Below are 14,215 nucleotides of genomic sequence, written 5' to 3' on the forward strand. Positions count from 1 at the left end.
CCTACCTACACTCAGGTACCTGTTATAGAAGAATTCACCCATATACCATTTCATTTATTACATTTAGACCTCTCCTTTATTTGTAATTTACTCCTTTGTATTTATTGGGTGAGGAATGGATCTAATTTTATCTTTTTCTATATAATAACCCTGTTGTCCCAATGCTATTTATTTAAAAGTCTATCTTTAACCCAAAGGTTTGAGATACTGGCTTTATTTTTACTAAAATTCATTTTTAATTTCTGCATTTTTTATTGTTTCATTAGTCTGCTTATATACTAGTACCACACTATTTTAATTATATTTAAATTTTAATTTATAGAAGCTTTGTACTATATTTTAATATCCAGTAAAGCTATTTCCTTTTCATAGCTCTTTCTTTTCAGTTTTTTATATTTATTTTTTATTGTTTATATTTTTCTATATTTTCCACAAGTATCAACTCATTTAACTTCGTAAAAAGGTTTGTTGGTGTTTTTATTGAGAGCATATCAGCTCTGTATATTAACTTAAGGAGAGATGACATTTTGATGATGTTGAGATGTCCTAACCAAGAGCAAGAATTATCTTTCCATTTATGTCTTTTAGAAATGCCTTAAAGTTTCTTCATATATGTTTTGAACTTATCTTAAGTATTTTATCTTTGTTGGTATTATAAATGGGGTTTTGTCTTTTAAACATGTGTTTTATATTAACTGCAGGGGGAAAATTACACTGCTCTTCCCCTACCCCTATCTCAGATACCTGTTCTTCTCTTTTTCCTTCTTGTTCTTATGGTCCCCCTTTTGTATCATTCAGATGGTTGGTGGAGGAAATTGTTTTACTTCACATACCCCCCGATTGTTGCATGAGCAATTCTCATGAATATGTCGAGCACCAGAACTTAAGGCAAATCCAAAGGTGGTTTGATTTATAGTTTCGCTGAATGAGCTGTCTCACCTCATTTACTGAGACCTAGGGAGAGGTACATGTTGCCACTCAACTCACTATAGATGTGCTTTCTGTTCTGCTAGACTATATGCCTAATGAGTGAAGACAAACAAAAGGAGTGCTGGTTTGGTTGAAGTGTGGGGATTAGGAGAAGAACTAAAGTCCCTAGTTGGTAGGTTCCCATTCTTGTTATTACTAGTGTCGGAAAACCTCTGGTCTAGTACAGCTTATTGTTAGGAATGAGAATAAAGATACTTAACTATAATACATTATGACAGAGGCTGTACTACAGCTGTGAAAAAGTATAATAGCTTTGCCTTGAAGGGTCAGAGAACGCCTCATTGCTCACATTCGAAGTGGTCCCTAAAGATGAGTATGAGTTTGCCGGATGAGCAGGAGCAGCCTGGGTAGAGGACTGCCTGAGAAAAGGCTCAGAGCCTGTGAAAAAATCCATGCTGCGGTCAGGCATTGAGACGTGTAGGTTGACTGGAATGTTGGATGAAGGTAGGAAGTGTTTGGGGATGAGGGTGGAAATGGAGGTTGTGATGATCTGCCATGATAAAGAATTGAAGTTTTCTCTTGGAAATCTATGTTTCTCAAGGTTGATGGTAGACAAAGTGCTAATAGCATTGTAAGCTCAGTGTTGTATATTTTTTGCTTAGTTTCTTGTCTTATAAATTTGACAACTAAGGTTTCTAAATAGTTATCATGGATTGAATTATGTCCCCCCAAAAATGTGTGTAGCAATCTGGCTGGACCATGATTCCCTGTATTGTGGTTGTCGTCCATTTTGTGAATGTAATTTTATGTTAAAGAGGATTAGGGTGGACCCTTACTAATGTCACATCCCTGATCCAGTGTAAAGGTTTCCCTAGGGTGTGGCCTGCACCACCTTTTGTCTTACAAGAGATAAAAAGAAAGGGAAGCAAACAGAGAATTGGAGACCTCCTACCACCAAGAAGGCAGTGCTGGGAGCAGAGCTTGTCCTTTGGACCTGGGGTTCCTGTGTGAAGAAGCTCCTAGTCTAGGGAGAGATTGATGACAAAGACCTTCCGCCTTCCTCCAGAGCCAGCAGAGAGAGAAAGGCTTCCCCTGGAGGTGATGCCCTGAATTTGGACTTTTAGCCTACTTTACTGTGAAGCAATAAATTACTCTTTGTTAAAGCCATCCGCTTGTGGTATTTCTGATATACCAGCACTAGATGACCAAGACATTAGTTTATCATGATATCACTATTCACTGAAGAATAACAGAATTTAGTGATGTTCATTATAATGTAGTAGACCTTATATGCCTTCAGAAATCAATACCATATTTTAATAGTGCTTTCTTTTGAGTTGTCAGAAGGTGGTAAAAATGAAGAAAAGTACTTTTGGGGGTCTGAGGCTTTGCAGGATAGAAAGGAAATGCATTCCTATGAAAATGTGAATTTTGTATTTGTTTCCTTTGAGCCTTTATAAAGCCCATTATTAGTGAACTAAATCTCCCTAGTTTTATTTGGACTTTTCTTTGGTTTATATATCTTTTAAAACCTGAGTAATGGTTTTAAGCCGAGCAATTATGCACTTGAATTTTTAAAAATAAATCTTATCTTTAAAATGATTTCAAGTACTGAACGACTTTTGTGTTTGTTTTGGGTCTGTGTTAACTACAGCTTATATCTATCCATTTTTCACATTAATGAAATCAATCTTTTATGGTACTCTTGGTTAGTGTTTTTATATTCCCTTATCTATAATTCAGTGAGAAGTGTAATTTTTGAAGAATTGCATTCAGACAAGGGTAATTATGCACATTCAGACAGAGGCTTAGTCATAGCCATGGAATGCAGTGAACAATTCATGAATTATAAAAGATGTGAACTCTGTTTAATCCATAAATATTTGTTAAATATTAGTTGTTGAATGAATAAAATTTTAAGTTTGAAAATTGCAAATTAAAATAGGAACAAAACATTTTATTGCTCCATAAGGTATTTTCTATTTCATGTATTTCATTCTGAATTATTGTATTTCTTGGTGTTTGTCTTAACTTTGACTTAATTCACACCCTGCTTGTATTTGCATAACTGTCTCTGCAAGGGAGTCTTGAGTATGGGGATCATTGTCTTATGTACTTTTGTTTTCCAACCGCAGTGCCTCCTTGTATATGATCAGCACTCAGCATTTGTTGGATTCAGCTGCCAATCTGCCATATTTTCCAGACAGGAAAATGCCCAGAATTGCCTAATTGTGGCCATGGTAGCTGCACTGCTTATTCCCTGTCTTTCAGTGGACAATCTTATATATTAAGCATGAGCGTAACATTCCTAAATATTTGGAATTGGGTACTGTGCACGTGTGAAGAGGGAATGATTAACTGGGTCAGAGGCTTGTCTGGAGAGCTAACATTTGAACTGAGCTCTGAGGGATGATGAGTACCAGGCACAGGAGGAAAGGTGAGGACAAGTCAAGGACAGCATGCAGTATGTCAAGAGGCCTGGAGTCAGGTAAGGGGAAGACCCAGAAGCAGGTTACCTACCATCACCTCTGCGAGCCCTGCGGTAGTTTATGTGAATGGCAGAATGCAGCGTCTTTAGGCTGTATTTATGTAGGTGGACACTTTGATCGTTAGTGTTCTTCCTTGAAGGTCAAATTGCTTATGTCAAATTAGACCAGAAAGAGGTCTGATTCTTGAGGCAATTATTTATTTCGGGAAAATGCTCATCAAAAGACTATTCTTTATCAAGTGAAGGGAAAAAAATTTTTAAACCATAATCACCAATTTACGTCACAGGAAAGTGAATGAGCTGAATCTCAAGTACGTACTTCATAGTCCTGGGAATAGACAGTCTTCCTCTGACTTTTAAACACCTTAGCAATGCTTTCATTGTATTGTCATAGTGTAGTAAGAAAAAATTCAGAGTTTGGCCTGTCTGCCTTTCAACTAGTTGTTCAAGTATGTTTTTTGTACACATTGAAATGATACTTCACAGTATTATTTGATAAAGGTATCTTCTATGCCTGGCTGCCATTTGTAATCCCAAAAAGATTTAGGCATATCTGTCTATATACAACACAGCACATTTCCCAGTTTTCCACTGTTAACTTGAGCTACATCTTTCAATAGAATTTTTGAAGTGGACGTGGCAAGGTGTCTTAATTATGTAGTGCTGCTACAACAGAAATACCACAAGTGGATCTCTTTAACAAAGAAAAATTTATTTTCTCACAGTTCAGGAGGCTTGAAGTCCAAATTCAGGGTGCCAGCTCTAGGGGAAGGCTTTCTCGGTCGGTTCTGGGGGAAGGTCCTTGTCATCAACCTTACCCTGCTCTAGGAGCTTCTCAGTGCAGGAACCCCAGGTCCAAAGAACACACTCCCTGCACTGCTTTCTTGGTGGTATGAGGTCCTCCTGACTCTCTGTTCACTTCTCTCTTTTATATCTCAAGAGACTGACTCAGGATATAACCTAATCTTGTAGATTGAGTCCTGCCTCATTTAATGTAACTGCCTCTAATCCTGCCTCATTAACATCATAGAGGTAGGATTTACAACAAATAGGAAGATCACATTATATGACAGAATGGTGAACAGTCACACAATACTGGGAATCATGGCCTAGCCAAGTTGACACACATTTTTAAGGGACACAGTTCCGTCCACAACAGAAGATTTCATTTGCTTGTTTGGATAAACAATGCTGTGGGGTGGTTAAGGACTTGGACTTTTGGAGCTAGACTGCCAGGGTGGAATCCTGGTTTAGCCACTTATAACTTTATAACTGTGAGAAAATGGTCTCTTCCTACCTTAGTTGCTTCATAGTAAATTGGGAATAATCACTCAAAAAAAAAAAAAAGAAAAAAAAAGAAAAAACCAAACCCATTGCTGTCGAGTCGATTCTGACTCAGCAAACCTATAAGACTCTGTAGAACTGCCCCATAGCATTTCCAAGGCTATAAGTCTTTACAGAAGCAGACTGCCACATCTTTCTTGGGTAGAGTTGCTGGTGGGTTCAAACCTCCAACCTTTTGGTTTGCAGCCGAGTACTTTAACCATCGTGTCACCAGGGCTGCCGGGGCTGATAATAATAGTACTTATTTAGTAAGGTTGTGAGGACTAAATGCATGAATACACACAAAGTTCTTAGAATGGTACCTGTTGTATAGGAAGCACTATATGTGTTAGCCGTTATTTTCATCATGTATTTTCATGATATTCTGCCTACCTTAAGCTTTCCACATCCCCCTTTTTGGTCTTCAGCACAATTTTTGGTAATTAGCTTCAGTATATGTGATTGGTTTTTAAAAATCTCTCCAAGAGTGATGGTTTCATGCAGTTATTACCCATGATTTTCTTGCTCAAGAGATACCAAAGCTTAGGATCTCTTTCCACCATGCGTCTGTCAGTTTGTCATACTGTGGTGGCTTGCATATGAATCTAAGAAAATCGGAAATCATCAGAAATGAAATGGAACATGTAAAGATCAATATCCTAGGCATTAGTGAGCTGAAATGGACTGGTACTTGCCATTTTGAATCAGACAGTCATATGGTCTACTATGCCAGGAATGACAAATTGAAGAGGAATGGTATCACATTCATTGTCAAAAAGAGCATTTCAAGATCTATCCTGAAAAGCTGTCGGTGATAGGATAATATCCATATGCCTACAAAGAAGACCAGTTAATATGACTATCATTCAAATATACGCACCAACCACTAAGGCCAAAGATGAGAGAAATAGAAGATTTTTACCAACTTCTGCAGGCTGAAATTGGTCAAACATGCAGTCAAGATGCATTGATAGTTACTGGTGATTGGAATGTGAAAGTTGGAAACCAAGAAGAAGGAGCGGTAGTTGGAAAATATGGCCTTGGTGATAGAAATGATGCTGGAGATCGCATGATAAAATCTTGCAAGACCAATGACTTCTTCGTCGCAAATACCTTTTTTCAACAACATAAATGGCAATTGTACATGTGGATCTCACTGAATGGAAAACATAGGAATCAAATAGACTACGTCTGTGGAAAGAGATGATGGAAAAGCTCAGTATCACCAGTCAGAACAAGGCCAGGGGCTGACTTCAGAACAGACCATCAGTTGCTTGTATGCAAGTTTAAGTTGAAGCTGAAGAAAATTAAAACAAGTCCATGAGAACAAAAATATGACCTTGAGTATATCCCACCTGAATTTAGAGACTATCTCAAGAATAGATTTGATGCATTGAACACTTACGACCAAAGACCAGACGAGTTGTGGGATGACATCAAGGACATTATACATGAGGAAAGCAAGAGGTCATTAAAAAGACAAGAAAGAAAGAAAAGACCAAAATGGATGTCAGAAACTCTGAAACTTGCTTTTGAACATAGTGTAGTTAAAGTGAATGGAAGAAATGATGAAATAAAAGGGCTGAATAGAAGATTTCAAAAGTTGGCTCAAGAAGACACAGTAAAGTATTATAATGAAATATGCAAAGACCTGGAGTTAGAAAACCAAAAGGGAAGAACACACTTGGCCTTTCTCAATTTGAAAGAACTGAAGAAGAAAATTCAAGCCTCCAGTTGCAATATTGAAGAATCCTACAGGGAAAATATTGACTGACCCAGGAAGCATCAGAAGAAGATGGAAGGAATACACAGAGTCACTGTACCAAAAAGAATTGGTCAACGTTCAGCCATTTCAGGAGTTAGTATATGATCAAGAACCAATGGTATTGAAGGAAGAAGTCCAGGCTGCACTGAAGGCACTGATGAAAACAAGGCACCAGGAGTTGATGGAATACCAGTTGAGATGTTTCACTAAACAGATGCAACACTGGAGGTGCTCCCTCGTTTCTGCCAACAAATTTGGAAGACAGCTACCTGGCCAAATGACTGAAAGAGATCCATATTTGTGCCCATTCCAAAGAAAGGTGATCTAACCGAACACGGAAATTATCAAACAATATCATTAATATCACATACAAGTAAAATTATGCAGAGGATAATTCAAAAATGGTTGCAGCAGTACATGGACAGGGAACTGCCTGAAATTCAAGCTGGATTCAGAAGAGGTTGTGAAACGAGGGATATCATGCTGATGTTAGATGGATCTTGGCTGAAAGCATAGAATACCAGAGAGATGTTTACCTGTGTTTTATTGACTCTGAAAAAGCATTCGACTCTGTGGATCATAACAAATTATGGATAACATTGCGAAGAATAGGAATTCCAGAACACTTAATTGTGCTCATGAGGAACCTGTACATAGACCAAGAGGCAGTCGTCGGAACAGAACAAGGGGATGCTGAGAGAGGTTTAAAATTGGGAAAGGTGTGGGTCAAGGTTGTATCCTTTAACCATACGTATTCAGCCTGTATGTTGAGCAAATAATGTGAGAAGCTGGACTATATGAAGAAGAACGTGGCATCAGGACTGATTGAATACTTATTAACTACCTGCGATATGCAGATGACACAACTTTGCTTACTGAAGGTGAAGAGGACTAGAAGCACTTACTAATGAAGATCAAAGACCACAGCCTTCAGTATGGATTACACCTCAACAAAAAGAAAACAAAAATCCTCACAACTGGCCCAGTAAGCAACATCATGATAAACAGGGAAAAGATTGTGAAGTTGTCAAGGATTTCATTTTACTTGGATCCGCAATCAACACCCATGGAAGCAGCAGTCAAGAAATGAAAAGACGCATTGCATTGGGCAAATCTGCTGCAAAAGACCTCTTTAAAGTGTTGAGAAGCAAAGATGTCACCTTGAAGACTAAGGTGTGCCTGAGCCAAGCCATGGTGTTTTCAATTGGCTCCTATGCATGTGAAAGTTGGACGGTGAATAAGGAAGACCGAAGAAGAATCGATGCTTTTGAATTGTGGTGTTGGTGAAGAATATTGAATGTACCATGGACTGCCAGAAGAACGAACAAATCTGTCTTGGAAGAAGTACAACCAGAATGCTCCTTAGAAGCAAGGTTGGCGAGACTACGTCTCACATACTTTGGACATGTTGTCAGGAAGGATCAGTCCCTGGAAAAGGACATCATGCTTGGTAAAGCAGAGAGGGTCAGTGAAAAAGAGGAAGACCCTCAACGAGATGGATTGACACAGTGACTGCAACAATGGGCTTAAGCATAATGATTGTGAGGATGGCACAGGACCTGGCAGTGTTTTGTTCTGTAAGTCAGAACCAACTAGGTGGCACCTAACAGCAACAGCAACAGAATCTGTTTGCAGATTTACACTGATGAAATCTGTGTTATAAATAAGCATGTAGTATACAGTATTCTCACTAGATTGGCTGTAGCTTTCCACAGACTTGCTAGTTATCATTGGGATGATTCTTTCAGTCAGTGTCATGGTGGTGAGCCTCAAGTTCTGAATTTCCTTCATGATCTTGCATTTTTCACTGACTTCAGACTTCCACATAACATACCTATTTGCAAGATCCATGATCTTTCTAATTGAAAATACGTTGTTGTTATTAGCTGCTGTCAAATCATATACTAAGTTGAAAATACTAAGATCACAAAATTATTTCCACTTAGCCACTATTAAAGTATTTTCTAAAATATATTCCTCAGCCGTTAATGTATTTTGCAGTAAAATAAGACTGGTCAAAATAAATTTTGGAAATTGTGGGGCAAGCAACATTCAACAGATGTATTTTATGTTTTACTGTTTAGTGTTCTTCATGTGCCAGTATGAATCTTCATGAAGAGTATATAATATTTAAAAGTTCTCAAATGTGTTTATGCTTGGGATCCTTTTGTGCATAGCACCTAACACTTAGGGTTATCTGGGAAATGGTGGACTATGCTATAGTTCAGTCTTCCCACTCCATGCCTCCATCACAGTCATTTCCAGTCCAGCCTGCATACTATTATCAGCGTGATTTTTTGGAATGTGGGATGGGGATGAGGTGCATGGGTTATAAGTTTCCCCCCCTTTTTAAATATTTATTTTAGGTGGCAATATACATGGCCAAACTTATATCCATTCACAATTTCTACATCAACAGTGCAGTAACATTGGTTGCATACTTCTCCTTATGTCCCCATTCTCACTGTCTCTACCCATATTGTTTCATCACCATTAATTTAGGCTCTCTGCTCCTTAAAGTTCTCATCTGTGCTTTAGATTAAGTATTGTCAGATTAAGCTCATATTGATAATTCTGTGTAAGAGTGCTATGCTGGAGGCAAACATTCTTTATTAATTGGACTAAATTGTTGTTTAGTTTAACAGTGGCTTCATTGGATAGTTTCAGTTCAAGTTTAAAGATTGTTTCTCGGCATTTGTTTTGAGAGTTCTCCCAGTCTAAATGGATCCAGTAAGTCTGTTTCCATGTGAGTTTGAGGTTCTTTTCCATGCTTTTCCTCCTTTTGATCAGGATCCATCTGTTGGTCAAAACGTTCAGTAATGGTAGTCTGGCACCATCTATTTGTTCTGGTGTCATGGAAATGGAGGTAGTAGTTTATGGAGGAAATTAAACCTGAAGTCCATTTCCTTCTCCAGTTCCTGGGTCTCCTTCCTCTGCTGTTCTAGTTGAATACAGACCAGTTGGTGTATCTTGAGTGGCAAGACGTCCCCCCCCCCCTTTTTTTTAACCAATCTGACTTTCATTACTGTATTCCAGATACAGTCAGAACTCTTGGTAGTCTTCTCACACTCTGAGACCTCTCTGCCCTTGAACACCTTCCCTTGGCCTGGAATGCCCCACCCCCATTACCTGTTCTCTGAAAAGCTTTCTCTGATTCCCCCAGGGATTTACCATGACTTTCTCCCTTCTCTACTGTGAGATCATAGTTCTATTTAATTCAATATGTGTTAAGCATACCTTTTGTGAAGATTTCAGTGGAGGTTGTGAATATTAAATTGACCGAAGAAGCTTGGAAAATATTTGAATTAAGTTTTTATATGTCTCTGTCTTTTTGTTCTCTTTCTCTAGTGCTCTTTTGAAGATGACAGTGTTCGTTCCTTATTAAAACCTTTAGAACTGGAGCTACAAAATACAGTGCATACATACTGTGGAAAAATCTACAAAATATTTATCAAACAACTAATGAAAAGCGTAAGAGACCGTTATGAGAGACCACCAAAGGAAAGGTGACTTTTGGTGACTGCCAAATCAACTGAATTAAAAGACAAAATGTCAGAGTGTGAAGGGATAGTCTTGAACAGAGTGTTCAGGAAGGAGTTAGTTATCCACCTTGAGAATAATTTTTTTCCTGATGGGGTTAAATGAGCAATATGTTCATGTACTGAAGAATAAGTTAAAATCTTGGACCCCAATAAGAAGACATTTTTGATCTCTGGTGTTTTGTAGCATTATTTATCATTCCAGTATTGATGAAAATGTGTTATTATATGGTTATAGTCTAAAGACTTCCATTGACTGCCCTGGAGTAAGAACAGTAGGGGTGTATGGATGGAAAAAATGTACCTCATACCCAATGAAAACACTCAAACTGTGAGTATAGCAATAATTTTATGTCAGCACTAACCTCACTTTAAATGTGTGAGAACAAACTTGTTTACAGGAGCAGGAAAGGTTCTGTTTCTAAAGAAATGTGACATAACTGATGTAACCATTGACAATCTGTATGTGCCTTTATACATTTCATCTCTGTTTTAAAATATTTCTGTGACAATCGTGTTTAAAACTATTTTTAGATTATAAGTAAGCTGCATGTTTAAAACAGCTGTATAAGAAGGTGGTGAGAGAGTGAAATGTTTAGGTTTTAGTTATTGGGGTTTTGTGTGTATGTGTGTTTGTGAAATGTAGTCTCTTATTTCATTTTGTATATGCTAAACTGTCTTGCCAAAACTCAGATCTAAGATTGTTAAACATATTTTGGGAGATTTTTATCATTTTAAATGAAAAATTTCAGCTTTACTGGGCATTCTGGAAACAAAAAATATTGAGTTGATAATAAATTGGGAACCTTGATAGTATATACTAATATGATGGTGGAAAATGTGATGAACCAAAATGCATAAGCTAAACACTTCCATGAACAGTAGTTTTAGTTGTAATGGAACAGAAACAAGTGGCCCATTTAAACTTTTTTCTTCTACCTCAAAATGGCATTGCAAGATATTTTAGAAGAAACAAATAAATAGAGCCTTACTGTAAGTTAGACAACTTTGGTGAATGATTTGGATTAAAAAGATGATTGTAACATCTGACTTACAGAAAACTAGTTTTGATTAAGTTAAAGTGCATATCTTCCATTTTTTGAATATCACTTAAGACAGTTAATTATTTTTAAATCCTGAAGACCAGAAAAATACTACATCTCTTGGCATTCTTGACCTGCTAACTAATATAACTGTAGATCCTGGGTACTTCGCATGTACTGTGCTGGGGGCACAGATCTCATTTTCCCAAGTGCCATAAGGTCATCTTCTTTTTCTGTCTTCAGTATTTTAATGCTTAAATAGAGAAGGGAATATCATGAAGGAAAAGTATCACTCCTGTGAAAATAGTGGGGATTGGCTTTATGAAGACACGGTGCCCTCCATAGAAACATCGAATATGCAGAAAGAAAGGATCAGTTGTCCCATGTCTTCTGCAGATCAATCAGGGACAAATTGAGAGAGGGTGGGAGTAAGAAGTTGATAATTAATCCAGCATTCTTAGAACAGATAGATTTAGAGAGCACGATCTGTACTTCCTTGGCAGAATGCCACAGTGAGTGCAAGAACCTGTGAACTGTGTTGAAATTGAGCCTTCTGAGTAGAAAATCAGAATCCTAGAATTTTGAAGTTTGGAGGGTATATATGAGATCATTTAGTGGTTCCCAAATGACACCACTGCCTGCATGGCTATACGACTCTCATAGGGAGCTTGTGAAGAATAGATTCCTAGGCTTTATCCTTTGGAGACTCTGGTATATTGTATCTAGGATAGGGTCTGCAAATCTTTTTCTTATTGAAAAGATTTAAACATCGCACAAAAGTAGAATAGTATGATGTTACTTATCACCCAGATCAAACATGTATCAGTGTTTTCCCATGTTTGCTTCATCTATCCCTTTTCTTCTTTTCTGAATTATCTTAAAAAGCTATAGACATCATGTTCTTTCACTGCTATGAACACTGCATATTAACAGTTTGCTGATCCCAATGACATACATCATACCTAACAAAAGTAACAAGAGCCCTTTGGTTTCTTCTAATATCCAGTCCTCAAGCAAATTTCCCTGATTTTTCAAATATGCTATTTTATAGTTGGTTTGTTAGAATTAGGGTGCATAAAAAAGCCACATACTGGTTTATGAGTTTTTAACAAGCACCTCAGATGATTTTGATGTTAGCTAGTTTGGGAACCACCAGAAATTATTTTGACCGTTTGAAGCTTGAAAGTAGGATACCACAACTCTTGGCATAGATGATGGATTATAAAGTATGATTCTGAAATATTGTTATAGAGGAAGCACTCTGGGTTATTAACAAGATACGAATTTATTAAGTTCCTTAAGATTTGCCATGTTTTATGCAAATAATGCTCACCTTTTACGTTTGTTTGCCAACCGAGCCCTCTCACCCCCAGGTATTTTTGTAAGCATGCTATGCTAATTAGTTTTTTACAGCAACATATTTAAAAATATTGGCACAGCATCGCTTATGAAAATACCTCGCACCTTCCCCTTGCAATTGACAAACAAACATAGAAGGTGTGTGTTATTTGCATAAAAAATGGTAATTTCCTCAGTGAATGGAGAACTTCAGCCCCGTGGGCCCTAATACAATTGGTTGGAACTATGTAGAGTGTCGTCATAGTGTATGGCACTGGACTGTATACTGCGATCTAACACATCTATTGTGGCTTATTTACACTGTCACACGCTCTACCTTGTGGAGCATTTGGAAGGTTCTTCATCCGGTTTATTCAGACCTAACCTAATTGGACGTTTTACTACAAATTGGATTATGGTGAAAACTCTCTATTGAAGGACTATTTTTATCTAAAATTAAGGGTATCATAGAAATTGCGTAACAATATTAAAATGAATTTTCTGTATTTACCTTTAGAAGGTAATTTTTCCTTGAGCATTCTCAAAAAATACAGTTCTCAGAGTTAATGATGTTAAATTATAGGTGGCCAGCTTACAGTATGTATCACATTGTTTTTCAGTGTAAATGTTCTTTTCATAGAACATAGTAAATCTATGCAGTTTATGTAAATTACATATCCTTTGAGTCTGTATGTTAGAACAGTTCTGATCTCAGAACTATCTCTGGGCTACACTATTACCAAAGTGGAATGATTTGAAAAAGTAGTCAAACTTGTATGAAGTAGCCGATTTAAAAGAACTTGGAAAATCTTGAGAAAATATATATTGTGATTTACATTTTAAGGAAATACATACTCCCCCCGCCCCCCATAAAGAGTCGTTCATTATGTATAAGATAACCAGGTTACCTTGAACACTTTAGAGCCTGAGACAAGATAGCTGCTTTACCCATTGCTCTGTGTTGCCTCCAGTCAGATGTTACTGGTGTAGCGAAAAGAACAGGCTGTGAACTAAAACTGTGTTTTCTTCTTGGTTGTGGACCTCAGGCTTATCACTTAACTCCCTCTGTGCCTTATTAGGTTTTTAAGTACAATCAATATGCCCTACAAACCTCACAAGAAGATGAGCCTCTGAAGAGGCAGTGGATTTGAAGGCATTCTGCGTGGCTTATCTAATGCCACACCAGTGTTACTGTTGAAGTTCTGTTTTACACTGTTGTCTCCTATACTGATCATTCTGTTTACTTAGGGTAAATGTTTTCTGACATATATTATGTATCCAGTATGAATTTGCTTATATTATGTAAGGAGGAATTTTTAGGAAAAGAAAGTAGAGAAGCAAAGAATAATGTAAAAGAATGATCAGAAAAGAAGGAAGAGAGGAAGTGAGAAAATGTGAGAGGAAAGAGAAGGGAATCAGAGTGAGAACGGCAAACGACAGAGTAAGAAAAAAGATGGAACAAGTGTAGGAAATTTGAGAAATAGAGATGGAGAAGAATCTATTTTAGCAATTTTCCCATAGGATTCTGATAGGAAGCCAGGTTTGGGAATTAGTGCCCTGCCTTAAATAGCAGCTGAAACAATATATCACATCTGCTTATTCCTCAATAGGGATCCTCTCAGTTGAACTGTTATGAATGGATTAAAGAGAGCAGGGGATAGCAGAAATACATTAAAGGGAAACAGCATAAAATATATTATTCAGCGTCTTTTCAGAAGTTTGTATTGTAAGTAGTTAATATCTTAGTAGTCATCAGAACCTCTTTGACCACTGATCAGTTTTTTAAAAT

General features: G+C 37.4%; 1 protein-coding gene across 5 annotated transcripts in view; it reads left to right on the forward strand.

Moving 5' to 3' along the window:
• GXYLT1 (glucoside xylosyltransferase 1) overlaps window positions 1-13,795 on the forward strand; it is a 56,988-nt gene extending 43,193 nt beyond the window's left edge. For 3 of the 5 annotated variants that reach the window (XM_023738868.1, XM_023738866.1, XM_023738867.1), the window contains 3 exons: window positions 9,855-10,012; window positions 10,284-10,376; window positions 13,506-13,795. In XM_023738868.1, the coding sequence (XP_023594636.1) occupies window positions 9,855-10,012; window positions 10,284-10,376; window positions 13,506-13,560 (306 nt within the window). In that variant the 3' untranslated portion in view covers window positions 13,561-13,795. Of the gene's footprint in view, window positions 1-9,854 lie in introns of all 5 variants that reach the window. The other 2 variants (XM_004384580.2, XM_004384581.2) reach the window with 1 other exon arrangement.
• The last annotated feature ends 420 nt before the right edge of the window (window positions 13,796-14,215 follow it).

The sequence above is a fragment of the Trichechus manatus genome, unplaced genomic scaffold, assembly GCF_000243295.1.
Source record: "Trichechus manatus latirostris isolate Lorelei unplaced genomic scaffold, TriManLat1.0 scaffold00123, whole genome shotgun sequence".
In the NCBI taxonomy this organism is placed as follows: domain Eukaryota; kingdom Metazoa; phylum Chordata; class Mammalia; order Sirenia; family Trichechidae; genus Trichechus; species Trichechus manatus.